Source organism: Myiozetetes cayanensis, unplaced genomic scaffold (assembly GCF_022539395.1).
Source record: "Myiozetetes cayanensis isolate MyiCay16 unplaced genomic scaffold, myiCay2020 scf23, whole genome shotgun sequence".
Lineage (NCBI taxonomy): Eukaryota > Metazoa > Chordata > Aves > Passeriformes > Tyrannidae > Myiozetetes > Myiozetetes cayanensis.
Genome location: NW_026087445.1, coordinates 2,061,451 through 2,089,118, shown reverse-complemented (window position 1 = coordinate 2,089,118; position 27,668 = coordinate 2,061,451). Strand labels below are relative to the sequence as shown.

At 61.6% G+C, this 27,668-nt stretch overlaps 2 protein-coding genes across 2 annotated transcripts in view; one reads left to right on the top strand and one right to left on the bottom strand.

The window, feature by feature from the left end:
* LOC126642292 (collagen alpha-1(I) chain-like) overlaps window positions 1–27,668 on the bottom strand; it is a 151,390-nt gene that overhangs the window by 40,435 nt on the left and 83,287 nt on the right. The gene's annotated exons all lie outside the window — the stretch shown is intronic.
* Window positions 684–27,187, top strand: NIBAN2 (niban apoptosis regulator 2). The gene is made up of 14 exons (XM_050319774.1): window positions 684–768; window positions 13,867–13,997; window positions 17,065–17,193; window positions 17,314–17,419; window positions 18,151–18,318; window positions 21,749–21,864; window positions 21,957–22,061; window positions 23,179–23,341; window positions 23,711–23,898; window positions 24,079–24,234; window positions 24,715–24,831; window positions 25,256–25,363; window positions 25,465–25,576; window positions 25,961–27,187. The coding sequence occupies exons 1-14, from the start codon at window positions 714–716 to the stop codon at window positions 27,175–27,177; spliced, it is 2,871 nt and encodes a 956-aa protein (XP_050175731.1). The 5' UTR covers window positions 684–713; the 3' UTR covers window positions 27,178–27,187.

Sequence of the window (27,668 nt, the reverse complement as noted above, 5' to 3'; positions counted from 1 at the left end):
TTGTGTCCAAAGGAGACTTTGCTGGATCGGTGGAACGCTCCTGGTTCTCGTATCCCACTCTGTGCCCTCCAGCACCCCGGTGATCCTGCGGAGATGCCAGCCCCCATCCCGGCACAGCGGAGCCAAACAGCCCTTGGTCCCAAATCTGTGGCTGGGGAGGGTTTTAAGTCAACTTGAGTTCTTCCATCCCATTTTCCCACAGGCTGGGGAGGGAGAGGGGCCCCACGCCGGCTCCCACGGCCGCTCTCCAGCTTGGCACTGCAGGAGCAAGGTCAGGGCGGGAGGCCCGGGGTGTGGGCACAGGTAGCACAGAGCCCTGGTGTTGCAATGCCGGGAGTGGAGGATCCCGGTGCCAACACGGAGCCGGTTTTCCCGGCGGCAGCGCCCGCCGTGGGACCCGCGGGTGTGCGGGGGGGGACACACGGGGGTGGACGTATCCCTCTCCTCCAACCTCCCCATCCCCCAGCGAGCAATTAGAGCGGCTAATTACCCGGCGGGGGGCCCCGCGCCCCCCCCAGCGCCGGTGCCGAGGGACGGCGGGCGGGACGCGGGGCGGTGCGGGAGGAGTGGCCGGGGGGGGCCCGTGGGGCGCCGCGCTGCCGGGCCGCCCTGGGCGCTGCCTTCCTCCTCCTCCTCCTCCTCCTCCCTCTTCCCTCTTCCCTCCTCCTCCTGCCGCTCCTCCCGCCGCCCGGCCCGGCCCGGCTCCGCTCGCCATGGGAGATGTGGTCTCCACGCACCTGGACGAGGGTCGCCGCCAGCACATCGCGGGTGAGCCCCCGCCGCGCCCCCCGCTCCCCTTTTCTCCCAGACGCACTCTCCCCATCCTTCCTTCAATCCCTCTGGGACCCCCCCCTCCCAATATTCTCGGGACCCTCCTGCTCTTCTCCTCTCTCGGTCTTAGAACTTCTTTATTTTTGCAGTTTCCGCGCGGTTTTGCCTGGACTCAGCCCGCGGGGTTCAGGGGGGTACCCGAGGTGCCCGCCTGGCTCCCGAATGAAAGGCTGGGTTGTGCCGGGGGTGTTTGTGTTCGCTCCGGGGTCCGTGTCTGTGCGCGAAGCCCCCCCGGGCTGCGGGGAGGGAAGAGGGGAACTCTTCGGGGGATGCTGGAAGCCGAGTCCAGTCAGGAACATTGCTGTCAGCACGGCGGCTGCTGGGGCTGGCGGGCAACTGAGTCTTATCCGCCTTTACAGTGCTGGGGGATCTTTAGGGAAGCCCCCCCCGTCAAAGGTTCTGGGGTGGAAAGCAGGACTGGTTGCCCCCAGCCTTCCCGGCACAGGCAGGACACAACAGTGCCCCCGCCACGGCCGTGGGACGGGGCAGGGTGACAATGTGGTTATTGAGAGCCCGTCTGTCCCGGGGCGTCAGCGCCTCGCCCCTGGCACGGGATGTCTGGCCAGAGCCGCCTGGGAACCGCGGGACGTGGGATTATGGCTCTGCACAGGCAGGGGTTGTTCGAAGCAACGGCTTGGGGGGAGTGGGGGGGAGTCAGAGCTGCTAATTGAGACCCGCGGGGACTTGCTTGACCTCTGTAAGTGGGGTCGCCCCTCTGTCGCGGTGCTGGGCTCCCCCGAGCCACCTCGCGTCACTGGCGGTGCGGGCGCTTGGCTGCCCCGGGGCTCCCGAGCGGGCAGGACGCGATCTCCGAGCCCTTTCACGCTCCGGCTTTGCTTTCAGCTCCCCGGGCTGGGAAACCCCCTCATCTGCGGTGGGTCTGAAGCCACCCGCCCACCCCGCGGAGCCACACCTGGGGCGGGTGCCACCAGCGAGTGTGGCTCCGTGCTGGACCTTGTGCGTCTCGCCGGGAGCTCAAAGCCTCGGGAGCGCCGGTGTTTTGGAGGTGGCTCCACCGTATCATTGCTCTGTCTCGGCCATAAAGCCACGGGAGTGGCTCCGGAGTCCTTTTGTCCCCGAGGGCTGCGGGGGAAAAGCTGCTGCTGCTGCTGGAGCAGAGTGGCAGAGCTGCCGTGGGACCCGGTGTCTCTCGGTGGAGCTCATCGGCCCTGCCAGCCCCCGCCGCCGTTCCTGGCAGGAATGCTTACGTGGTATGCGGCTCAGCAGGACGCCAGCAGGTTTCTGAGCTTTGAAGGAGAGCTTGGAACTCGCTCTGGGGTTTTCTCCTTGCATTAGTTAGAGCTCAAAACACGGCTTGTCCGTGAGGCTGTGCCGGGCCGGGGCTGCCCGTGGCTGCAGTGTGTTTGGATCCAAAGCACATCCCGAATTTCCCTTTAACTTGCCTGTTCTCTGTGCAGAGATAACTCCCTGTGCGAGCCCTGGGATCCTAATCCTGAAGAATAACAAGGAAAAGCCCCGTCTGGGTTTTCTATGCAGGAATCTGACTCTGCTGGGTCAGGAGTTGGGTGTTTGCAAGGCCAGGCTGGATGGTTGAACCCTGGCGGGGACTGAGCTGTTACCTCAGGGTGGGTTTCAGCCCGTGGGCAGGGGGGCTGAAAACTGGAAAAAAGTGGGAAAAAGATTTAAGGGGAAAAAGATTTAATGGGAAAAAGATTGCTGTGGAATAGGATGATGGAGACTGAACTGGGACATATCCTGTGCCTCACCACAGCCCTGAAGGTTTGGAGTGAGCAAGGGGGACATGCACCTGTACTGGGACACCTCCCTGGGAGAGACTGGAGCAAACTGGGCTCCTGGAGCACCTCTCAGCTCCCTGGGTGAGGAGCCCCTGGAGCTGGGAGGGGCCGTAACCCAACAGGCAAGGCACGACTTGCTGTCAGGCATGCAAAGCAACGTGGCGGGGAAAACTCCGGGTTTTCCTGCCTAGATCAGCCTGTTCTCCACTGCTGCAGCTCCAGCTGGCGCCCAGGGAGCGATCCAACCCCTCTCCAAGCAGCTTTTCCCGGTTGTCCTCCCAACTTTGGGGAGTTTGGGTGGGCTACCCAGGCTGCCGTGGCCCCTGATTGCTGGAGGGAGCTCTCTGGGGTTGCTGGTGCTTCCCGAGGTTGGAGTCCCCAGAATTTCTGGGGAGAACCTGGGCCAGACTTTTCTCCCTCCTGGGGATGGAGCTCTCAGCACCGCAGCTGGATTAAAGGCAGGAGGGAGGTGGGAAAAGCCCTGCCATCAAATCCAAGCTGGGAAGGTCCCATGCCCCGTCCCAGCCCACGTGGTGGTGGCTGGTGCCAATGTCTCCCAGAAGTCACGAGCCACACGCATGTCACTGGTGTGTTGGTGGCTCAGGACCAGGGTCTTTCCTCCCCACTGGTGGGACTGGATCCCTCCAAGCAGGCATGGAGGCAGCAGGGATGCTGCAGTGTGCTGGGGCTGTCGGGGCAGCTGGGTGTGATCTCCCCCTGGATGGTTCTGGCAGAGCTGCCTGCAGCTCCTGCATCCCATTCTCCTGTTCTATGACCAGTGTTTTCTTCTGCCTTCCTGCTTTGGACACCTTCCCAGCCTGAGTAATCCAGTTTGTTTGTCAACACTCTTCAGCTGCCCTCCTTGTCCTCCTCTTTCTCCCCAAATGTGGGTTGGGAGTCTCTTCCAACCTGCTCTGTGGGCTGGAGCAGGGAATGGCTCTGCATGGGCACCATCACCTGGGGACATCACCTGCCATGCACAGGGTGCCCTGCCAGGGCTCCTGGCAAAGCTGAGATGTCACCTGGATTTTTGCACAGTGTCCCCTCCTGCCCAGGGAAGAGACAGTGCTCCCTCCTCCCAGTGCTCTCAATCGTGGAACTGGATGAAGCTGGAACAATTCCATCCCTAGGGCATCCCGGTCCCATGGCCCCCTTCTCCAGGGGGATGAGGTGAAGCAGGACTGGCAGGAGCTGGCTGGCTCTGTCCTGGGCACCTGGTGGGTGTGAGAGCCCAGGGACACAGCGGGAGCTGCCGGATGTCTCCGTGGCCAGAGGGATGTGGAGGTGGGTGGCAGCACAGGGAGGGTCCTTGGGAGCTCACACCTTGTTCTGGCATCTCCGGGGAGTCGCCAGCCCGTTAATTACAGAGTAAGCCAGCTGTTAATTTTGGGGTGGGACTTCCACGGGCACCAGCCCACGCAGTGGTGGCAGAGGTGACACTGAGCCTCATCCCTGGGGCTGGACCTGTGGCATTTCCGCTCCAACGAGCCTTGTCGTGGCTGCACATCCCTGATCCCACCCAGGAGCATCCTCCTCCTCCTGCCTGGGTGCTGCTGGGATGGGCTGTGGGATCAGATCCAGAGGTGCCAGGCAAATGCCAAGGGCTGTGGTGTGCCACAGGGATGGAGGCTGCTGGCAGCGGGGAGAGGTTTGCTGTGGCTTCCCTGAGCGTGCCACTCATTTCCCAGCCTCGGCCGCAGCTCCAGCCGGCGTGGGAGGCGGAGGCTGCCGGCGCTGGGCTCTGGGGTGGGTCTGGAGGCTGAAACCCTCGCCCTGCCCCCGGGGGAGGCGGTGCAGGGAGGCTCCGAGGGATCGCGCTGGAGACCTGGAGTGGTTTCTCGTAACGAAATGTGTGTCTCCTTTCATCGTGAAATAAATAACTCCCCTGGCATGTCAGGGCTCCCTGCCAGCGGGAGGGGCTGGTTCTGGCAAGCCGGGGCTTTACCTGCAGCCGTCGTGTCGGGGCACGGGGCTCTCTCAGAGCCAGCGTGTCGGGGCAAGGGGACATTGTTCTGGTGGCCTCCCCACGTGTGCAGGCAATAGGAGCCCTCCCTGCCCTGCCCGTGCTCAGCCCCGGGGGCAGAGCCTGCCTTCCCTCTGGGAGGGCTTTCCCTGCCTCCCCCAGCGAGGGTTTATCCGGAGGCCTCGCCCTGGGCAAGCTGGGGCAGGCACTGAGGGTATCCCTGCTCTGCCTGGGGCAGGAGGAGCAGAGCTGACACTGCAGCTGAGAGCTCTTTTTGGGCCCCCGGGTGAGCCCAGGGAGAGAGAAACGCCCACAGAGCAGGACTCCCCCACCGGCAGTATCAGACACCCCTAACCCCCTGCAGGGACCCAGCGAGGGCAGCACAGCCAGGAGCTGGGATTTCCCAAGCCTTTGCCTCCCTGCTTCCCTCAGATCGCTGCAGAGGCTGGCTCAGCTCAGGGGGGCTCGGTGCCTCTTGGCACAGCCCTTGCCAGCTCTGTCCCACCCTCCTGGGACCGACAGGCCCCCGTGTCTCCAAGCTTGCCAGCAGGAAGAGCATCTAGAGGGATGCTGATCCACGGGCAGTTGCTGAGATGTGAAGAGAGGTGAGGACCAGCTCTCCAGGACAAGGCTGAGCACCCTCTCTGCCCCTGCAGCACCCAGGTCTGATCCCACCACTCAGTTTGTAGGAGGGGGCTGCACCCTGGGGCTGCAGCTCCTGGAACCTGGCTGGTGCCTGGCACTGAGGTCCCCAAACAGGAGCTGTGCCCCTTCCCAGCACCTGGCTGGCCCTGGAGCCTTGTCCAGTGCCTGGATGTGCTGCACTGGCTCCATGGAGAGCCCAGTGCCTGGGGCCAGGAGGGGAGGAAGGGGCAGAGCAGAACTTCCTCCTGGTCTCTTGGACTGGAGAGGGAGGAAGGAGTAAAACTCCACCTTTTCCCCTTTTTCAAAGGGAAAGGGCAGTAACATTTGACACAGGTCCCAGCTCTGGCTGGTAGAGCACAGTGCCTTTCCCTGTGCCCTCCTGCCCTTCTTCCTGTGCCCTCCTGCCCTTCCCTGGCAGGGATCTGTCCCTGCCTGCAGCCAGGCTCCCAGCTCTGCTCTGGGGAACTCAAACCCTTCACTACAGGAGTCCTGGGATGGGACATTCCCACACAGCAGGATGGATGGGATGCTCTGCCCTGGAGCTGGCAGGGGACCTGGGGCAGGATTTCCACCCTCACCTGCTATGCTGGTGGCTCCTGGGACACAGGAGGCTTGTCCTGGCTTCCCCTCTCCCTCTGCTGGCTCTGCTCAGCCTCGTGGAGGGTTTCCCTGGATGAAGGGATGTGCCCAAAGCTGGGGTGACATCCAGGAGAGTCAGGCTGCCAGCTCCCAGGTACCCAAAGTGGTGAGTGGCTGAGCCGTGGGAAGCATCCTGAGCCCCTTCCTCTCATCCCAGCACATGCAGGGCATCACCTGAGACTGGGACAGAGGCCTTGCCTTGGGAACATCCCTGCCTTGGGATCATGCCTGCCTTGCCTCTGCCTAGGAGCCTCTTTGCCCCTCTCCCCAGGGTGTCCATGGTTCCCCAGGGTCTGCAGTGCCTCCTGAACATCCTTGGCCATGGAAGACACTGATCCCTTGGCCACCCTCAGCTGGAGCATCACCCTCCGTGGGGAGAAGGGAGCAGGGATGGGGTGTGTGTGGGACAGAGGAACCAGGCACAGGACCCTTTCCAGGGTCAAGGGCTGCAGCAGAGCCCAGGACAGGCTCAGGGCTGTTTTGTTCAAATATCTCTTCATGAGCTCCTTTTTTGGGTTGTACATAAAAGTCTTTGTTTGCTCTCCTCCCGTGGGGCTGGATTGGGTTTCCCGCTGGCACCATCCAGCTGGGCAGAGGGACAGCGTGCCAGGTTCAGCTCCTCTCCCTGGGGCAGGGCCCATGGGGACATGAGGGGATTGGCTTTTGCCCTCTGCCGAGCCAGAACCATTCGCTGGGACATCCTAGAGCAAGAATCACCCACCCCCAGCTGCCCCCAGCACACGAGAGACCTGGAGATGTCCAGGTTTGCTCTGACCCCTTGCCGTGGGGACTCCCCTACTCCCACAGCTCTCGGGGTGCCCGGAGGATGCCGGTGCTGGTGCACGCCCTGGCCCGGTGTGGTGGGATTGCGCCATTGCAATGCTGCCCGGCCGGTGCTGGTGGATGAGCCGGACCTTATCTGGGGAGGGGTGATGCTGGTCCCACCCTGCTGCGGGGAGAACCCGCTCCGGGGTGAGCACCCAACGCTTGGAAGCTCTTCCCCAGGCTGGTGGGACCCCGGGGGACGAGGGATATGTGGGGTGATGTGGCTGCAGCCAGGATGAGGGTCCTGCTCCAGCACAGGGTTAGGGAAGGTGTCCAGCTTGAGCCGAGCTGCTCCACGGGGATGCTTCATCTCCCCACAGATTCCCTCAGCCCGTGGGACATATCCTGACAGTCCTGTGAGTGCAGTCACCTCTGCAGGTTCCTGTGCCCACCGGGCAGGTGGCACTCTGGGCTGGGCTGGGTTTTCCCTGTCACCTGCTCCCCAAGGCTTTGGAGCATTGCCCCCAAAGGCAAGGCTGCTCCAAGGGGAAGGGACAGGAGAGGGGGTCCCGCCTGGATCAGGCAGGTGGGATGGGCAGCCGGGGGGTCTCCTCCCCATCCCTCGGAGGCTGTTTGGGCAGGGAGGCTCCGGGCAGGCATCTGGCGCTGGGCTCAGTCCAGCCCTGACCCGCTCCTAGAGGCGTTCAAAGGCCCCGAGTTGCTGTTTGTTATTCACATGCACATTCCTCGCACGCAGCCCCGCAGCAGCCTTGTTCCCAGGAAGCAGCGGGACACCGGCATCCACGCCACGGGAAAACACCCGCCGGCACGTAGCCGGGCACTAATCCCTCTCCTGCCGGGCTGGAGGTGACCCCGAGCCGCGGGAGGGGGGCTGGGGCTGAGTCCGGCTCTTGGGGGACTGGGGAGCAGGAGCTGTGGGTGAAGGAGTCTGTCCAGAGCACCGGCGGGGTTTTTTTTTTGGCCGTTCTGAGGCTGAGGAGCTGCTGCCGAAAGCGCTGCTCCGTTTTGGGCGCCGCGGATGCCGCGGTTGGTCCCAGACCCTCGCGGGTCTGTTTTGGCAAGGCTGGATTGTCGCGGCTGGGAGGGCAGTGGGGTCGTGCAACCACCGCTCCTGGGCGAGGTGCTGGGAGGTGGGGTGGGTGCTCCACGGTGGGCACGGACCCCGGGAGCATCCCTGGGGACGCATGGGATGGGGGAATGCCAGAGGGCGCCGGTGAAGGGTGCACCTTGCAGAGAGCCGTGTCCCCGACGGGTGCCCCAGCCCTGAGCTGGCACTTGGGGCACTTCTGACTCATCCGGGGGCAGAGCCGTGTGTGGCAAAGGCAGGGCGAGAGAGGATGAACCGGTTCAGGCCTGGCCCCATCTGGTTTCTCCTCCGAGGCTCCGCTGCCTCATCCCTTCCTGCCGCTCAGCCCCGTCCTGCCCACCCTTCCCCACCACGGCTGAGTCAGAGGGCGGGTGAGGGGCCGCTCCGGAGCTGCTGCCCGGGGGAGGCAGGATTTGCTCCCTTTCCGCCCAGACCACGCTTCTGAGCTGATTTCTGGCTGGAAATATTCCCCTCTGGATTTTGGAGTGCTGCTGGATCCCTGGTGCTGAGCTGTGCCTGAGTGCAGCCATCAGAGCAGCCTCCACTCGTGGCTTGTCCCAGACAAAGCTCAGTCTAAATCCTGACAGCAGCCTGGGGGTGGTTTTGGGGTGTGTGTGTGTGTGTAACAGGTTCATTTTGGTGCCGAGGAGAAACTGTCCCCAGCTTTTGCTCTCCCCCTCCAGTTTGTTTTTTCCCCTGTTCCAGCCTCTCCTGGTCTGTGTGAGAGGGGGAAATACAAAGCACTGCTGGGTCAGCCCCTGGGTTTTGCTGCCATCAGGAACAAACCCTCCTGCAGCCCCTTTCCTGCCGCCGTGTCCCCCGGCTGTGGAGCTCGTGCCTGACTCCCCCCAGCCTTGGCATCCCCTCTGGAGCCAGTGCTGGAAACCCCCTCCCGGGGGGGTGCTCAGCTGGGTTGAGTCAGGACCGTAAGAAGGAGTTTGTGTTTCTCGGGGGGGAAATGAGCTCACATTCAAATTCCCGAAACCCTGAACTGCGGGCTGGGGCTTAACCCTTTGGGTGCTTGTGCCCCGTCCACAGTGGCATCTCTGTCACTGTCCCCTGTGCTGGCTGTCCCTGCGCTGCTGGTGCTCAGCCTGCCCAGAGCCATCTGCTGTCACTCTGCCGTTCCCAAATTCCTGCTGGGATGAGCCTGTGCTGCCGTGGGGTGAGGTGGGACTTGTGCCCACGGGTCCTCATGTCCAGGCACTGCTCAGGGCTCGTGGGGTGCTGCTGGCTTGGGGTCTGGCTCAGCACCCCCTCCGTGGCATCCTGTGCACCCCACCCATGCTGTGTGCCCTCAGGAGAATGCCCAGGTGCACTGTCTGCATAATGCCAGGATTTGGGGCACAGGAGGGACAACGGGCACAGCCCTGAGTGTGCTTGGACCAGGCAGCAGGGAGGGATGGCTGGAGCAGCCCTGCTCAGAAGGATGACCTGGGACAACTGGTGGCATCAGCCTCCCTTGCAGTGGCCTTGTCCTTGGTGTCCCTTGCTGGAAGAGCCATCCAGGCCACCACAGTCCCTTGTCAGTGCCACTGTGTGCCAGCCCATGGGTGTCCCTGTCAGTGCCAGCCCATGGTGGATGTCCCTGTCAATGCCACTGTGGTGGTTGTCCCTGTCAGTGTCCCAGGTTCTGGGGTTCTGGGAGCCCGCAGTGCCCTCAGCAACCCACCCCTGCTCACTAATCATTTACTGACCAAATTAGTGATTAAGTCCTTCCCCTTGGCAAGCCTGGCCAGGCCAGCACATGCTGCCCACGGGTCCCCTGCCACTGGGTTGTCCCACCACGCCACAGCCCCCCCAGCCCGAGGGTTGTGCTCCAATGAGCTGTTTTGTCCTTTTTGGTTTTTCTTATTGTTTTCTGGACCAGAAGGAAAATTCCCTGCCTGGGGTGAGGCATGCCTGTGGCATCCACAGGGGCTTGGGCACTCTGCTCCCAGCTCCTGCTCCCACTTCACTCTGCTCCTGGGCTCGTGGAAGGTGTCCCTGCCCACAGCAGGGGGGTGGAATGAGATGATCTTTAAGGTCCCTTCCAACCCAAACCATCCTGTGATTCCATGATTCCACGATTCTCCATCAACCCAGGGGGTTCTGGGGAGGGCTGGGATTCCAAAGGCATGTAACCCCCCGGCAGATGTAAAGGGCAGTGGACACGTGAGGGCTGTGGGTGCCAAAGGGGATGTGGGCTGGAGGGAGGATGAGATGAGTGTTCCCGCTGGGATTTGTCAGCTGCTGGCCTCCAGCCTGTCCTGGGTATGGACACACGTGTGTGTGTGTGTGTTCATGTGTGTTCAGGGGTACATGTGTGTGTGCTTGTGTGTGCACGGAGGGAGGAGCATGTTGGACAAGAGAAGGTTGTGTGGAGACCTCACGGCATCTGAAGGGGCTACAGGGAAGCCAGAGGGGGATTGTTCATCAGGAACTGGAGTGACAGGACAAGGGGGAATGGCTTCAAACTGACAGAGGGAAAATTTAAGTTAGATCTACAGAAGGCATTGTTGGCTGTGAGGGTGGGGAGGCCCTGGCACAGGTTGCCCAGAGAAGCTGAGGCTGCCCCATCCCTGCAAGTGTCCAAGCCTAGCTTGGACAGGGCTTGGAGCAACCTGGGCTAGTGGAAGGTGTTCCTGCCCATGGCAGGGGGTTGGAACAAGATGAGCTTTAAGGTCCCTTCCAACCCAAACCATCCTGTGGTTTTATATGTGGAGCTGCTGATGGTGCTGGAGATGCTCCCAAGGGCAGGACACAGCCAGTCCAGGCTGCTGGACCAGTTTGCCGTGGTCTCTGGAATCCTGAGGGTGAGATCCACCTCCTGCCCTGGCTTGGAGGGACCAACATTGGGCCAGGGCTGCTCTGGCCGGGCTGTGACCTCTCAGCATCGAGGGCTGCACGTTCCATCTGCCCCAGGGCTGTGCCGTGGCCGTGGCACTGCCCCAGGCTCAGTGACAGTGGTAGTGGCACGACTGGTCGGGGGGGTGGCAGCAGCACAGCCTCCTCTCCAGGCTGGTTTCACCCAGACAAGCCTCATGGACTCCTCTGGGACGAGGACAAACCTGAGCTGCTGCCCTGTCCCTGTGTGGGGTGTCCTACAGGGCTGCCTGCCCCGCTGTGCCCCCTGGGTGATGCCAGGAGGGTGTGGGGCTCCCTGGGGATCTGGCAGTGGGGCTGGAGCGTGGCTGGGAGCTGGTGTGGCATGGCTCAGCCCTATCCTTGCTGCCAGCCTCCTGCCCAGCCCTGCATCCAGCCTGGCTCAGGGTTTGCCTCCCTCTGCCCTCCCCGGCTCTGGAGTCCCTTTATCTCCGCCTGCAGCCACCACGTGCAGCTTAGTCATGGGGATGCTGTGGAGGCAGGAGGGGCTGGGGACAGAGGAGCTCTGTGACCAGAGGTGCTGGCACAGGGGATCCTGCTGAGCCAGGCCTCAGTGCCCTTGGCACCCCACAAAGCCGCTGTTTTCTCCCTGCCTTTGCCAGGAGCCAGAGGGATGTGCTGGAGCCTGTGCCAGCCCGGCCTGTGCCAGCCCAGCCACCCCGGCTGCTCGGGGGCTGGTGCCTCTGCAGGGCTGGGTGTGACAGGGATGGGGTGGTGGCAGTGGGAGGGTGGTGGAGCAGAGCGGTCCCAGAGCAAACAGCAGGGTTGGGAAAGCGCTGGCAGTGGGTGGCTGGGGACACCCGGCCCTGGAAGGTCCCTGTGCGTGCTCCCACTCGCCAAAGGACTTTGCTGGAGGTGTCTGAGCCTGCACCCAGGGTGGGGAGTGGCTGGGTGGGACGCAGCCAAGCCAAGACAAGCCCCTTCTCTCCATAACCATGACTGTGAGGGGACAGGGGACACAGCTCTCTGGACTGTCACCTGTCCCCAGACCCCTCCAGCTCTTGGTGGGACTGCAGACAAAGCTGCTCATGGAGGGACAGGGCTCATGGGTGGCTTTGGTTGTGGAGCTTGAGGGGGGAATGCCCTCTATTATAACCCCCAGTGCTCACTGTATGGCCAGAGGATGCTCCCCATAGATCCCAGTACTGCTGGGAGGAAGGAACCAGTGGGTGACTGAGCTGGTTCCCACGTGGGACACATCAGCCCCACACAGGGTGCTACGGATTTTGGGGGTCAGGGCACCCACTGGCATCGTCAGTGTGGACTCCCCATCCCCTGCTCAAGCAAAGCCTGGCTCTACCACCACTAGCACCACCTTGCCAAATCTGATGTCACCTTGTCACACGGGTCTGTGTCCCTCTTCCTTCCCCTGGGGTGGCCACCAGGGCTAGTGGTCAGAGATCATCATCCCACAGCACCCCACTCCACACCCTGCAGGGGGTTTGCTGAGCCTGGGGAGGTTTAGTCACCTCGGATATTTCACTGCAAGTCTTGTTTCAACCTCTGCAAATAATTGACTTTTGCTTTTCCATTGCCTCCAAAGCTCCTAATTGGCCCCGCCGTTAATCAGGGAGGAATGAGTGACTAAGCCGTCTCGCCTGCCCGGGGACCGGGGGCTCGTTTTTTCCCATGAACTGAAAGGAAATGAAACCTCAAAATGTCCTTTTCAATCTCGGCTGCCTGCATGGCTGCCCAGCTCCCTGGCCAAGATCACACAGCTTGGGAGCCGGGAATTGCAACAGAGGTGCTGCAGGGGCGCCAGCGCGGCCCGGCTGCGCCTTTCCAGGGGGAAAGGCCAAAATCAGGGCCGAGGAATTCCTCTGACGGGATCAGCCACCCTCTCATCCTTTGCTGTGAAGAACTGCGTTGAATTGAAAGCGATTTGCAGTGATTTTCAGCCCTGGCACAGCGATGCTGCTCCCGTTGCCGGCAGCGCCGGCGTCTCCTCAGGGACGGGTTTATCTCCATCCCTCCCCCCTCCCCACCGCTGTCCTCGGGCAGCGTTTTCCTCTGGAGCCGCTCATCCCATAGGGATTTGCAGCACCCTGCAGCAAGCTGCTCCTTGTGCTGCCTTGGCTGCCAGCACGGCTCTGGGGCGGCTGCCGACTGGAGATTTTGGCTCCTGCCAAGCTGTGCCGAGCCGGCTCAGGGGGGGCTGTTTTGTCTGGGTTCGTGCCCCCAGCATCGCGCTGGCTCCAGCACCGGCATGCAGAGCCAGCATCCTTCCTCCCATTGCCAGTGCTCTGGCAGGGCCTGAGCTGTCAGAAATAGTTGGAGGAGGCTCAAATTCTTCCTTTTTCGCAGGCTCTGGGGCAAAGTTGAGAGGGAAATTCAAAGTCGAGGCGCCCTGTGCCAAAGGCGGCTCTGGGGGAGGGTTTTCCGCAGCTCTGGGATGCTTCGTGCCGGGGTTTTGGTGTGGGAGCCCCGTGTGGGGTCTGGAGCTGGGGTGGGGAGGGTGCTGGGTGGCTCAGGGTGCCCATGGGATGTGGGTGCTGGCAAAGCTTGGGGGGACAGCCCCACTCCTCCACTGTGGCTGATGTCCCAGGGGGAACAAGGGGTTCCTGTGACTGCCCCCCTGGGGCTGGGAAAGCCCTGTCCCTGCTGCTGGGGGTGGGTTTGCAGTGTCCCCCCACCCTGTGCATTGAGGGGTAGGAGGCTGATGGGGAAGGGATGGAGGGGATCTCCTCCAATGTGGGGTGCCCAGGAGTACCTGGTAGATCAGGCTCTCCCAGCACCTTGGTTTCATCCCTGTCTGGAGTTTGGGGTCCTGGTGGGGTCCCTGTCTCATCTGGGGGTGACATGGAGAGCATGGGGGGGCCAGACTGTCCTTTCCCCTTTGAGTGTCTCCAATGCATCACCAGCTGCAGGGCCTGGATCCCAGCCTGGGATGGCCCTTCTAGGGGCACAGCAGGGTCAGGGGGGATGTGAGTGATGTTTGGGGATGGGGAACAGAGGGTTGCCCCAATCTTAGCAGGCTGAGGTGGTCGGAGCAGGGCCAGGAGCTGCAAAAGGCACGGGAAGCCGGAATCATCTTAATGTCAGGAATTTCCTGCCGGGGAGAGGAATCCATGAAATAATGTGAAAGGCCAAAAAAAGAGATCATCCTGACCCCAACTCAGTCCCTGGGCTGGATGGGCAGGGCAGAAAGCAGCAGGTTCCTCTGTGCTCCCTGGCAGCAGGAGGGTGATGGGAGGTGGGGTGGGGGGGATGTCTGAGGGGGTACGGGCGGGTTTGCAGCAAGGACACCCCCAAACCCAGCCCTTGGCTGACCTGTCTCTGCTCTCCCTTTGCAGAGAAGACAGGGAAGGTGCTGGGGGAGTTCTGCAGGTGCTACAAGGAGCAGTACGGGGTAGCTCTGTTCAACAGCGTCCGCTATGAGATCGAGGGCAACGGGGGCCCGCAGGCTCAGCTGCTGCACCGCAAGGTAAGATGGGCCCTGACGTCCTCCCCAAAGCCCAGGCACGTCCCTGCTCCCTGTCCCACCCTGCCAGGTGGAATGTAGCCCGTGCCACTGGTGCAGCCCATCCCTGGGCTGTTGTGCAGCAGGTGGGGTGGTTTTTCTTTCCCACCCCATGGAAGGAGTGCAGGCAGCAAGCGAGGACAAGGCTGTGTTGGGGATGCAGCCCCATAGATGTCTGTGCCCCTGGTGGGACCTCCTGGTGCCCAGTGAAGCCCTGAGCAGGTGTGCCAGGCTGCTGTCCTCCTGCTCCTGGGTGAGAGTGATGCTCCAGCCCGGGCAGATTCCCAGGGAGGAGTAGGAAACACCTGGCAGATGTCCCTGACCCTGTGGGGGAAGCGGAGCCGGCTCCAAGTCTGATCTCCAGCAGCCACGTGTCTCCTGCCTGGCTAAAGGTCTCCCTTGGAGATGGAGCTTGTGGATCTGGCACCTGGGGTGGGGGGGATCCTGCCCTTTACTCCCACCTCCAAAGGCAGATGCACATGGGCAGGGGGTGCTCATCAGACAGGGCTTGGAGTCCTCCCTGGAGCCACTGTCCCATGGATGCTCCTTGAAAGCAGGAGGAGATGTGATTGCATGTGGAGAGAGGCTTCTGCTCTTGTCTGGGGCTTAAAGGGGGTGGTTTTGTTAAGAAATCTAGAAAATACCTCTGTGAGGTCACGCTCGAGCCCTGGGGCTCACAGCAGTTGTCTCCCTGACCCACCTGTGAAGGTGACACCTTGTCCAGCACCTGGATGTGCCCCACCTCCTCTGGGAGCTGCCTGGGTGCTGGGTTTGTTAGGAAAAATAAAGGAGGGGAGGTTCCTGTGGGGGAGCCAGGCACTCAGTGTCCTCAGCGCTTCGTCCCTTGGCTTCCTTGGAATTTAGCAGATGCCTTCAGCTCCTGCCCCCTGGGAGGTACCTCCATCCCCAGGTTTGTTGCTTCAAGCAGCCCAGGAATGTCTGAGGAACAGCAGCAAGGTCAGGAGGTCAGGGACACCGTGCAAGGCTTGGAAAACACCGGTGTATAAATAGGACATTCCTCTTGCTCAGTGTCCTGCCTGCTGCCCATCCCCTCCCAGGATCCCAGCAGTGCCACTGGGATGTCCCAGTGCTTCAGATACTGTAGGGACCAGTCTGTGGGGTGGCTCTTTGAGGTGAACATCTCCTCCAGATGGGCTCTCTGCTCCCCAAACACTCCCAGAAAGTTGTGGATGGCTAAAGATGGAGGGTGGCATCCTGCCTGTCCTCAGGCAGGTCCAGCTGGGATGTGGCACTTGGGATTTTTAAATGTTAGTTGTTTATTGGCCTTTTTTCTGTGATCTCTGTGGGGATTCAGTGCAGTGAGACCAGGGGCTGGTGGCCCTGCTGGGCAGAGTGGGACAGCAGGGCTGGGGTCACCTGCAACACCAGCAACGTACAACAGCAATGAGGATATGGAATAAATATCTCTGCTTTTGGTCTCTCCAATGACCCAGGTGTCCCCATTCCATCTGGAAAACCACCCCTGACACCCTCTGCTCCCATGGCAGCCTCAAAGATGACATTCCCTGCTCCCATGACAGGGAGGGCTCATTCTCCTTGGATGAGCCACCCTGGGGAGACGCTGATGGGGACTCCCAGAGCTGGCACCTCCTTTCTGTCCCCATCCTGCTGGTGGGCCTTGGGGCTCAGATTCTCATGGCTCCTGCCATCCCTCAGCCCATGCAGGGCTTAACCTGGGGTTCTTCTCCCTCTTCCAAGGGCTTTGGAAAGCCGTAAGGAACAGTGAGGTGGGTGTGTGGTCAGGGGGAGTGGACAGCTTGGGGAAGGCAGTGAGTGAGGTTCCTGGGAACCGGGAGATGGGGAGCAGGGAGAGGAGTGGGAAAAGTTCCTCCAGGAGGGTGCTGGTTCAGTGTCATGGTCCCTCCCGATGGCCACCGTGGTGGATGGTGGGTGGCCACGGCAGCGGAGGCGGCCGCCGCACACTCGAGCCCTCACGAGAGCTCTCGGCTCTTTGTTTATGTTCCTGGGATCATAAAAATTCCTGGGACGGATTCTTGGCTCCCCCAGCCAGGCTGTGTTTGGGATGGCGTAAACGCTGCGGCCTGTGGGCCAAAAGGGGCTGGAGACACTGAGGGGCTGCTCTGGGAGGGGAGAGGGGGGGTGTGGGATGTCCTTGGGCTGTTCCTGTCACGGAATCGTATCGTGGAATCGTGGAATGGTTTGGGTTGGAAGGGACCTCGAAGCTCATCCGGTTCCACCCCCTGCCAAGGGCAGGGACACCTTCCACTGGACTTTCCACCATCCAACCTGGCCTTGAACACTCCCAGGGATCCAGGGGCAGCCACAGCTTCTCTGGGCAACCTGTGCCAGGGCCTGCCCACCCTCACAGGGAAGAATTCCTTCCCAATATCCCATCCAAACCTCCCCTCATTTAGAGGAGCTATTGCTGGTCCTCCATGAAGTCCAGAACATCTGAGCACCATCTGATGCTGAGCCCTATGAGGTGGCTTCTTGCTTTTCCTCTTCTTTCCCATCTGGAGACCCAGCTGAGCAGGGCTTGGTTCCTGCCATCTGCAGATACCTCTGGCAGGACCTTCATGCTGATGCCCACTTGCCAGCAGTGCCACAGATGCTCCCCACTGCCCCAAGCCATGGAAATTGCAGGAGCTGGGGCTGGGAATTGCTGCTGGAGGGCTCTTCTCCAACCTGCTGCTCAGCCGGGTGAGCTCAGGTCGCTCAGCTGAGCTTGGTGTGTCTCCCAGGATGGAGATTGAGGGGCAGGGCTGTGACCAGAGTGTGGTGAAAGCCACCATGTGTGACTCCAGTGGTTACATGAGCAGCCTCTCTGGGGTTTTCTGGGACTGTGCGTGGGGTGCCCCTCAAAGGTGCCACCCAAGCAAACCTGTTCAGGCACTAAAATTTTCGGTGCTGCAGGAGGTAACACAGTGGTGAACTCAAGAGACCCTCAGCACAGCCCTAGTGCAGCAACACCCACCCAACCACCACAAACGGACCTGGCTGAGCTCCCCGAGCCAGAGCTGCCTCCCACCTCTCTGTCTGCTCCCCCCAGGTCCCACTGGAGGACCATGTCATCTACTCAGGCAACATCTTCCAGTACATCGAGGACAACAAGAAGTGGAGGAACCGCTTCTGCGTGGTGCCGCACAACTATGGCCTGGTCCTCTACGAGAACAAACTGGTGAGGAGAACCCCCCCCTTTCACCCATCTCCAGCAGGGACAGCTCCAAAGGGGGGTGATGGTGGTGGTGGTGTGGCCAGGGATGCTCCCCATCATCCGTGCCCATCTTCTCCTGCCCAGGCCTACGAGCGGGAGCTGCCGCCCCGCGTGCTGGTCAACAGTGCCGGCTACAAAGTCCTCACCTCCGTGGACCAGTACCTGGAGCTGGTGAACAACAGCCTGCCTGGTGAGCCCCCTGCACCCCCTGGTGCTGCTGGGCACCCCTTGGGGGACCTGTGGGAAGGGGTGGGTTTGGGGTACATGATGCCTGAGGACCCTTGGAAAAGGGTGGGTTTGGGGTGCGGGCATCCCTGGGGGAGCTTTTGGACAGGGTTGTTTTGGGGTGTAGCAACACCTTCAGAAAGGGGTGGTTTGGGGGTGTAGCATCCTTGAAGATCTTCAGGAAAGGGTGGTTTTGGGGTGTAGCATCCTTGAAGACCGTTCAAGAAGGAGTAGTTTTTGGATGTAGCATTTCTGGGAACCCTCTGGAAGGGGTTGCTTTAGGGTGTAGAATCTCTGAGGGCCTTCTGGAAGAGGTGGGTTTGGGGTGTAGCGTCCTTGAAGACCTTCAGGAAGGGGTGGTTTTAGGGTGGAGCATCCTTGGGGACCTTTGGGAAGGAGTAATTTTGGGATGTGGGGCTGCAGGGCAGGAGAACAGCCCCATTCACCCTCGGCGGGATGTGAGGACTCTGCTGCTCAGGTCCTGCCACAGCCACCAGGGAAAGAAGCAAAACACATCTGTGGCTCCCTGAAAAACCCAGAGATTTCAATGAATTTTAATTTCATTTCTCAATTTTCACTTCTGATGCCCTCTTTGGAAGAGCAAGGCACAACTCACAGCACTGGGAAGGAGCCAAGGGGTTCTCGTGTCCCTCTCCTGCCCCGTCTCCTCCTCAGAGCGTCCTCCCCTCTCTGCAGGTGTGACCCCCAAATCGGGGCACTCGCCCATCCTGAAGTGCCCCACGGATTTCCCCCTCATCCTCTGGCACCCCTATGCCAGGCACTACTATTTCTGTGTCATGACGGGCAAGGAGCAGGACAAGTGGCGCGCGGTGTTCCAGGACTGCGTCCGGCACTGCAACAACGGTGAGCGGGGCTGGGGGCACACGGGGGGGGGTCCAGGGTGGGGACAGCATTGTCCCCCTGCTCTGGGTGGTTGGGTTGAGTTTGGGGTCAAAGGGGATGGTTTGGAGGTCAAGAGGAGGAGTTGGGTGGGAGCTGTTGCATGAGAAAATGCACCAGGGAGGTCTTAGAGCACCTTCCAGTGACTGAAGGAGCTCCAGGGGAGCTGGAAAGGACTGCGGGGACAGGACAAGGGGATTGGCTTCCCACTGCCAGAGGGCAGAGTTAAATGGGATATTGGGAAGGAATTCTTCCCTGGGAGACAGGTGAAGTTGCCCAGAGAAGCTGTGGCTGCCCCATCCCTGGAAGTGTCCAAGGCCAGGCTGGACAGGGCTTGGAGCAACCTGGGCTGGTGGAAGGTGTCCCTGCCTGTGGCAGGGGGTTGGAACAAGATGATCTTTAATGTTCCTTCCCACCCAAACCATTCCATGATTCTGTGATTGAGCCCCTTATCCATGTCTGCCCCTTGGAGCGTGGGCAGAGCAGGAATATCCACCTGCTGGAGCATCCCTGTGTCTGGCTCCATCCCCCTGCCCACGGGGATACCTGCACAGGGAGGGAAGCACTTGCAGAGCCAGCACAGAGCCTGACTCAAGAGCTGCCCTCATGCCTCTTTCCCACCCTGAGGTGGAAAATACTTGGTAATTACAGTCATCAAATCCCAAATCCCAAACCCCACTGAGGGCAGCCAGAGCTGTGGGCAGAGGGGTGGGGGCTGAGTGGCCGGGGAGGAGGCAGGTCCTGCCTCCCACGTCAGCGATACTCTGGCAGGAAAACACGATTTTCCTGCTTGGCTGTGGCCTGGGAGCTCCTGGGCTGAGCCCCAGATCCTGGCCCTGCCTGGGATGGGGAGAAGTTTCCTGGGGAAGGCGGTGCCAGAGCTGAAACCTGCTCAAAATCAGGTCTTTTAGTGGGCAAAGAGTAATGCTGCGTATTTTTCAAGTGCTTCTTGCAGTCCTGGTTGCTCTGTGTAGCCTGAATTTTGCCTTGATTTTGCCAGAGCTGCTGTTTAGGGAGCAGAGTAAAGGGGTGGGATCCGGTGCCTGGGTTTCAGTGGGAGTTTCCATCCTCCTATGTTAGATTAAATCTCCTGAAATCTTCTATTTTGCTTTATTTTCTTGTGCTGGGGCTGTCCAGGCTCGTTGGGCTGAGTGTACCCCCTCAGGCCACCCAGGGCCTGGCTCCTTTTTTGGGGGCTGAGCGTAGTGACCCCTCATCCCCGTTGAGATTGTGCCTGACCATAATTTCTGGATGCAGCTCAGCACCCCAGGACCCACAACACCAGGGCACTGTGAGCCAAACCAGCTCTGGGTAAAAGAGGAATTCATCTCCCACTAACAAACCCCCAATTTATGATGTTTAACTCCCCCCAGCATCCCAAGGTGCTGCTGTGAGAGATGGGGGAGGTGTGAGCCACTGCACCACTCCTGCTGCCTGCCAGGGTTGTGCCAATAAATCCTGTCCTCCCTCTCCTTCTCCTCAGCATGTGATGGAAAAGCCTTCCCAGGGTGGGCAGTGGGCAGGGAGGGCTCAGTGCTGGGGAACTTGTGCATTCCTACAGCCCAGATTTCTCTGTGAGATTGTTCTTCCTGCCCCTCACCGCTCCTGAGAGCTCTGGGATACTGTTTCATATTCCATGAAAGCTCTTTTGTTGTTGTTGAGACACTTTCATTTTTTTATCCCTAAATTAGAGGCTCTGTTTCTGCCTCTGCTTGTGAGTCTTGTGGGAATTTTCACCTCCCCTTTTCAGGCTGTATTTCTGTAACAGCAGCTCTGCTGGAAGGATTGGGGATGTGCAACGCTGTTCTTCACCCAGACAGTGCCCAGCCTCGTGTCCCTGGAGCCCTTGGCTGCTCCAAAAGTGTCCCTTGCCCTGTTTGGTGTCACATGGGGCTGGGGCAGTGCCTCCCTGAGGGCTCTTGCCCCTTATTAAGGATGGTTTGGGTGGGAAGGGACCTTAAAGATCATCTTGTTCCACCCCCTGCTGCAGGCAGGGACACCTTCCACTAGCCCAGCTTGCTCCAGCCTGGCCTTGGACACTTCCAGGGATACAGGGGCAGCCACAGCTTCTCTGGGCAACCTGTGCCAGGGCCTCCCCACCCTCACAGGGAACAATTTGATCCCAAGGCTGTCCCACCTGGGAAGCACTGCTGAGCTGCTGGGATCCATGGATGGAGGAGCACTGGCCCCTGGAAGCTCAGCCTGGCTGTGGCTCCCCCCGAGCACTGAGGAGGGACAGATTTGACTTTCTCAGTGTTTTCCCCCACCCTGAATATTAAGCTGCCCCTTAGGAAAAGCTGCTTAGGCTGGGAGTTAATTGTAATCATCTTAGAAAAGTCTGTGTGCAGTGGGAATGATCTGCTCACTGCCCTGGGCTGTCCCTCCCGGGAAGGGAGAGCTCACTCCTGGGTGTCCTGGGTGGTCCAGGGATGTTCTGTGACCCTCAGCTGTCATCACTGCTCTCCCAGAGCCTCTGCTGGGGGCCAGGTCACCCTGACAGGGCTCAGATCCATCCTGCTTCCCTCCTGCCAGGGATCTGGGCATGGGTGTTTGGGGGGTTCATCCCAGGGGTGTTTCTCTGGCTGTGAGGCCCCTCCACAGCCTGGGGAGGCTGGGACAAGGCAGGGAGGTGTGGGGGACATGTGGGACAGCTCTTGGGCTGTGCTGCCTGCCCACTGTCCCCATCTCCTCCTCCTCCTCCACACGGGCTCCCAGCACCCTGCCCCTCCTCCCAATGGGTGCTGGGGGAGGGTGGGGGTGACGTCTGAGCCCCCTCGTGCTGGTGACCCCGTGAGCTGTGCTGCACTGACTCACCTCGGGGTCAGCCCAGCCGCCTGGGGATGGGGCCCTGACTCATTCCTGATGCCTCTTGACCACTTTCCTCTTCCTCCTGAGCTGCTCTGCTCCCTCCAGGGCTCCCCCTTTCCTCCAGTCCCCCCAGCTGCCCTGTCCTGTGGTGCTGTCCCCAAGCAGTGTCAGGGGTCACTGAGCTGCCATCCTGCCAAGCCCCTGCTCCTGCTGTGCCTTCAGAGCTCTTCAAGCCCCCAGGTCCTCACACATCATCGGGGTCCCTCAGCCCTCAGGTCCCCGTGCACCATTGGGGGTCACTGAGCCTCCATCCTGCCAAGCCCCTGCTCCTGGGTGCCTCCCTGCCCTCAGTCTGGCTCTGGAGGGGTTAATCTGGATGGAACAAGAGACCCCCAAGCACTGCTGCCCCCCACCCAGCCAGAGACAGTGTCCTGGGACAGGACCCCTAGTCCTGCACAGGTCCGAGGGTGTGGGGGACAGGAGGGACCCCCCTCTCCTGCCCTGGCCAAGGTGGGCTGGGGTCCTGCAAACCCTCTGGCAGTGCCAGGCTGCTCAGTCGTGGCCCCCCCCCCCATGCCCTCCCCAGGGATCTCTGAGGACTCCAAGGTGGAGGCTCCAGCCTTCACGGACGCCGTGCGGATGTACCGGCAGTCCAAGGAGCAGTACGGCACCTGGGACATGCTGTGCGGGAACGAGACACAGGTGAGCGCCTGTGCCCCACCCCGGGCTGTGGAGGGGTGGAGGGAAGGGGGTGTGGGAGCTGAGCAGGGCCCCCAAAACCTCCTGCCTCACAGGTCCTGAGCAACCTGGTGATGGAGGAGCTGCTCCCCGAGCTCAGGAGCGCCATCGGCCCGCGGCTGAAGGGGAAGGCTCCGGAGCGCCAGCGGACCTGGATCCAGGTGTGGGGGCTGGGATTGCCGGGGGAGAGTGTCACCACTGCTGTCCCTTCCCCCGCCTGCAGCCCCAGCTTTGGGGGCTGCAGCGCTTCCTTCCTTCCCTCCCTGCCACCAGCTTTCCTGCCCCTTCTCCCGGCCCCCTCCGAAGAATCCGTCCTTTCTCCACAGTGGCTTTTTAAAGCCGTGCCCCTGCCCAGCCCTGCCCAGCCCTGCCCGCTCTGCCTCGTCCCCGGGGCCAGGGAAGCAAACAGGAGGAAGCCCAGCCCCGGAGCAAAGCCTGTCCTGGCTATTTTTAGCGAGCCATTTTTAGAGCAGGCCAGGCTAAATGCAGCCCAAACCCTTGCGAAACACTGAGGGCTCTTCAAAACTGCCTGGTAAAACCTTAAAACCCCGTACATAATTACCACCAGGCTGGTAATGGGCCACTGGGGCAGCCTAAAAACACACAAACACTGCTCTCTCAGTAGCTGTGGTCTTAGCTGCGAAGCTGGGAAGCCCGAGGGAGGGAGAAGGGGATGGCTCTGCTTCCTGCCAGCCCCCAAATCCCGGCGTTTGGCTGCAAAGTGAGTGGGAGACTTCAGCGAGTGGCTCCGTCCTGCACACGGGGTTGGCTCCTGAGAGCCCAGGCAGGCTGAGCAGGCAGGGCACAGCTTTCAAATGGGGTCAGGGGCTCTCCTGCCGGGACCACCAGCATCCCTGGACCACCAGCATCCCCAGAACTGCAGCATCCCTGGAACTTGGAGCATCCCCAGACCACCAGCATGCCTGACCCTGCAGCCCCCCAGACCTTCAGCATCCCCAGATCTGCAGCATCCCCAGATCTGCAGCATCCCTGGATTTTTTTTACAGCCTCCCCAGACCCGCCTGGGGCAGGTTATCTGCTTGAGGCTCAACTCTGTGCCCCTCCAGCACCACTTTGAAGCAACTTCTGCACCGCAGGAGCTTCATCTCACCCAACTGGGGGGTCCCTGGATGGCAACCTGCTGCCAGGCTGTGAGGAAGGGTCCTGGCAGGGCAGGGGGGGAGGCTCAGCAGGTCCTGCAGGGGATGGCTGGGGGAGGCAGCTGGAGGTGTTGGGGGCAGGCAGGTGAGCAGCCTGGCTGTCCCCCGTTCCCCCCAGATCTCAGATGCCGTGTACAGGATGGTCTATGAGCAGACCCACGCCCAGTACGAGGCTGCCATGGCGCGGTGCGAGCAGGAGCGGCCCCAGCTGGAGAGCACCATCCGCACGGACATGGACCAGATCATCACCTCCAAGGAGCACCTGGCCAGCAAGATCCGAGGTGCAGCCCCGCAGGGATGTGTGTGGATGTGTCCAGGGCCAGCTCCTGAGGTGGCATCCCCCCGTTCCACCGAGGTGTGGCCGTTCCTGGGGTGCAGCCCTTGGAACCCTGGGGGAGATGCCACCAGCCATAGTTTTGGGGTGCATGTCCTTCACTGGCATTGTCCCAGGAGGTGGGGACAAGGTGGGAAGTCACCCCTTCAAGTGTGGTAGGAATGGGTTCAGCACAGACCAGGGGCCCTCTGCAAGAATGGTTGTCCTGCAAGTGGGAGCTCTCTGGGTCCTTGTCCCTGGGGTGGGTTTAGGGCCCGGTGTGAGGAGCTGGGAGGGCAGAGAGGAGCCTCACCACGCTTCTCCCTGCTCTCTCCAGCCTTCGTGCTGCCCAAAGCAGAGGTCTGTGTCAGAAACCACGTCCAGCCCTACATCTCCTCCATCCTGGAGGCCCTGATGACCCCCACGAGCCAGGGCTTTGCCGAGGTGAGGGAGGTGTTCTTCAAGGAGGTGACAGATATGAACATGAACGTTGTCAACGAGGGTGGCCTGGAGAAGCTGGCAGAGGTGAGACCTGGCAGTGCTCCTTGCTGGCTGCTGGGCTTAGGGGTTGGCAGGGCCACTCCTGCTGCCCTCCCCAGTGTGGGCAGCACTGGGGGACCCCAGGCTGGGAAAATACGTGGGAATTTTTTCCCATGAGTACTCAGAAAGGCTGTCCCGCCCTGCTGAGCCTGGCTTTGTCCCCAGTACATGGAGAAGCTGTCCCACCTGGCCTTCCACCCCGTGAAGATGCAGTCGTGCTACGAGAAGATGGACCAGCTGAAACTGGAGGGTCTCCAGCAGCGATTCGATGTCTCCAGCACATCTGTCTTCAAGCAGAGGGCCCAGATCCACATGAGACAGGTGGGATGGGCACTGGGGTCCTCCCGTGTCCCCTGGGCTGGGCATAGAGGGCTGGGATCCCAGGGTTTGGCTGGGATGTCTGTCCTATCTCAAGCTGTGGATGCCACGCTGGGCTGTCAGGGACCTTGCCAGAGTGAAGGATATTTGCCTGTGGGATGTTAAAAATAAATTCTTCCCTGTGAGGGTGGGCAGGCCCTGGCACAGGTTGCCCAGAGAGGCTGTGGCTGCCCCTGTATCCCTGGAAGTGTCCAAGGCCAGCTTGGACAGGGCTTGGAGTAACCTGGGCTGGTGGAAGGTGTCCCTGCCCATGGCAGGGGGTGGTACAAGATAATCTTTAAGGTCTCTTCCAACCCAAACCAGTCTGGGATTCTGTGATAAGGCTCATTCTGGTGTGTCACCACCCCCAGAGCGCCCTGCCCACCCCTGTGCTCGGTCCCTTTGGGTGCCCCTCCCATGCTGACCCCTTTCCTCTGCTCCCAGCAAATGGATGATGCCGTGCACACCTTCGAGACGCTGCTGCACCAGGAGCTGGGGAAGCTGCAGGGCAAGGACGAGCTGTGCAAGTCCATCCAGCGCATCCTCGAGAGGGTGCTCAAGGTGAGGCCTTTGGTGGCCTTCAGTGGCCTTGTTCCAGGGCCAGGGAAGATGCCAGGAGTGATGTTATCTGCTTCAACAGAAGTCTTCTGGGGAAATACTTCTCTATATTGAGGTTTTCATGGGTTTGCTGGGGCAGGTGAGTGGGAAATCACCTGGAGGAGCCAGGTCCCTGTCACTGTAAAAGCCACCCGGGGTTCAGACTGGCCCCCAAACCTTCCTTCAACCAGTCATGGAGGAGATGGCTTCTCCCCAGGCTCAGGCACCCTGGGAAGCAGGTAGAAAGAGGCTTGTGAGGGCAGAGGAATCTGTTCACACCTCTACAAATGGAGTGGGGGGACAAACCTCAGGGGTTTGTCCCCAAGGTCAGGGGGCTGTCAGCCCTCAGCCCTCTGTGACCTGGGGCACCCTCTCACCTGCCCTGCAGAAATTTGACTACGACAGCAGCACTGTGAGGAAGAAGTTCTTCAGGGAGGCCCTGCTGCAGATCACCATCCCCTTCCTGCTGAAGAAGCTGGCACCCACCTGCAAGGGGGTAAGAGGGGAAAATCTGGGCTGTGGGGAGGAACCACCTCCCCCTGCCGAGGGGCTGGAGAGTCCCTCCCACCGGGGCTGAGCCGCCTGCTCCCCTGGCAGGAACTGGCCAAGTTTCAGGAGCTGATCTTTGAGGACTTTGCCAGCTTCATCCTGGTGGAGAACACCTACGAGGAGGTGGTGCTGCAGTCGGTCATGAAAGACATCATGCAAGGTAAGGGTCCCGTGGCACCTGCGTGAGGAGGGGGACACCCTGCTGGGGGCTGCATGAGGAGGGGGTGACCCCCTGTGCAGGGTGCTGTGCAAGAAGGGGGAGACCCCAAACAGGGGTCTGTATAAAGAGGGGGTGACCCCCGTGCAGGGTGTTCTGCACAAGGAGAGGTGACCCCGTGCAGGGTCCTGGGGGCTGTACGAGGAGGGGGTGACCCCATGCAGGGTGCTGGGGCTGCCCCACAGTTTGAGCAGTGGGTGGGACGCTGAACGCCCTTGCCCAGCTGCAGCCCCCACTCCCTGTCCCCACGGGGAGGACTGGCAGAGGTTCCCCGTCCTGGCCGGCACCCGCAGCCCCCCTGACCCCGCTCTGCGCATCCCCCCCCAGCCGTGAAGGAGGCGGCGGTGCAGAGGAAGCACAACCTGTACCGGGACAGCATGGTCATGCACAACAGCGACCCCAACCTGCACCTGCTGGGCGAGGGCATCCCCATCGACTGGGGCGAGGAGTACCCGGGGCAGCCCGAGCCCGAGCCGGCCGGGCAGGGCGACCGGCGCCGCAGGGCCAAGCAGGTGGTGTCGGTGATCCAGGACGACGAGGGGGCCCTGCCCTACGAGATGGGCAGCGAGGCGCTGCTGCAGCCCCGCTCCCCTGAGCTGCAGGATCCCGGAGCGCCCCGCGGCTCCCCGGATGGGGTGAGGGAGATCCGGGAGGCGCTGGCACAGGAGAGCCTCGGGGACGGCGCCGGGCGGGAGGAGGAGGAGGAGGAGGAGCAGCTGACGAACGGCAGAGAGAGCGGTGCCAGCGAGGAGGGGGTGGCAGGGTCTGTGCCAGGGGATGTCACCCCCCGGCGTCCTGCCAGGGAAGGGGACGGGGTGCACCGCCCCTCATCGGCATCACCGGGAGCCGAGGCCCCGTCTGGGGCTGGGATGAGACGTGCTGCACCAGCACCGCCTGTGCCCGGAGCTGAGGGCACACCAGGGGCTGGGGGGCGACGTGCCACACCAACATCACCTGCCCCTGGAGCTGACGTCCCATCAGGGGCTGGGGAACAACGTTCTGCACCAACATCTCCTGTCCCTGGAGCTCAGATCCCATCAGGGGCTGGGGAACAGCGTCCTGCACCAGCATCTCCTGTGCCCAGGGCTGATGTCCCATCAGGGGCTGGGGAACCAGCATCTCCTGTCCCTGCACCAGCATCTCCTGTGCCCAGGGCTGATGTCCCATCAGGGGCTGTTGTGCCACAGGCCACGCCAAGATCATCCTTGCTGTCATCCCCTGTGCCCGGAGCCGATGTCCCCTCAGGGGCTGAGGTGCCACAGGCCACACCAAGGTCATCCGTGCCGGCATCACCTGGAGTCAACGTCCCACCGGAGCCCAGCCTGCACCACGCTGCACCAGCATCCCCCAAAGCCCGGGCCGATGTGCCAGCAGAGGTGCCCCACGTCACACCAGCATCATCACCTGCCCCCGGAGCCGAGGGTGCCGGGACAGCGTGTCACCAGCCCAGCGACCAGGAGACGGGCGAGGATGTGGCCCCTCCAGGCCCCCCGCAGCCCACGGGCACCACAGAGAGCGGTGAGGGGGTGCAGACTGAGTTCTAGCCCTGCTGTGGACTGGCCCCGGGGACGCTCGGGGTTGGGGAGGGGGAATAGGACCCCTGCCGGGGATGGAGAGCAGCGCCGCGGGAGAGGGAGGGGATGGGAACACCGAGACCTTACTGCCTTGCCGGGGGTCCCCGCTGCCATGGGGGGGGCTGGCCACAGCCACTGGGTCGGACTAGGGGTGGCCCCAGCCCGGCACAGGGCACCCCCTGCACTCTGCTCTGTCCTTCTTCTGCCTTATTTCCTTTTCTACTGAAGAGATGCTTTACTGAAGAGATGCTTTATCTGCCCCCCCAGCACAAGTGCCTGGGGCTACTGGAGGGGCTGGCACTAGCCCCGCTCGGGGTGGGGTGTGGGATGCTCCTGGCTGCCCCGGGGCCATCCCCTGCCCCAGTCCGAGAGGTTTCCCGGGAGCTTCCTCATCACCACCCCACCCGGCCGGCTCCGGGAGTGCCCGTGGGACTGGGGGCTGCGGGGGATCACGGAAAACG

Coding starts and splice junctions, on each gene's coding strand:
- NIBAN2 (XM_050319774.1), top strand. CDS start 714: ATGGGAGATGTGGTCTCCACGCACCTGGACGAGGGTCGCCGCCAGCAC. Junction 22,062..23,178: donor GCCAGCGGACCTGGATCCAG/GTGTGGGGGCTG, acceptor CGTTCCCCCCAG/ATCTCAGATGCCGTGTACAG. Junction 23,899..24,078: donor GCCTGGAGAAGCTGGCAGAG/GTGAGACCTGGC, acceptor CTTTGTCCCCAG/TACATGGAGAAGCTGTCCCA.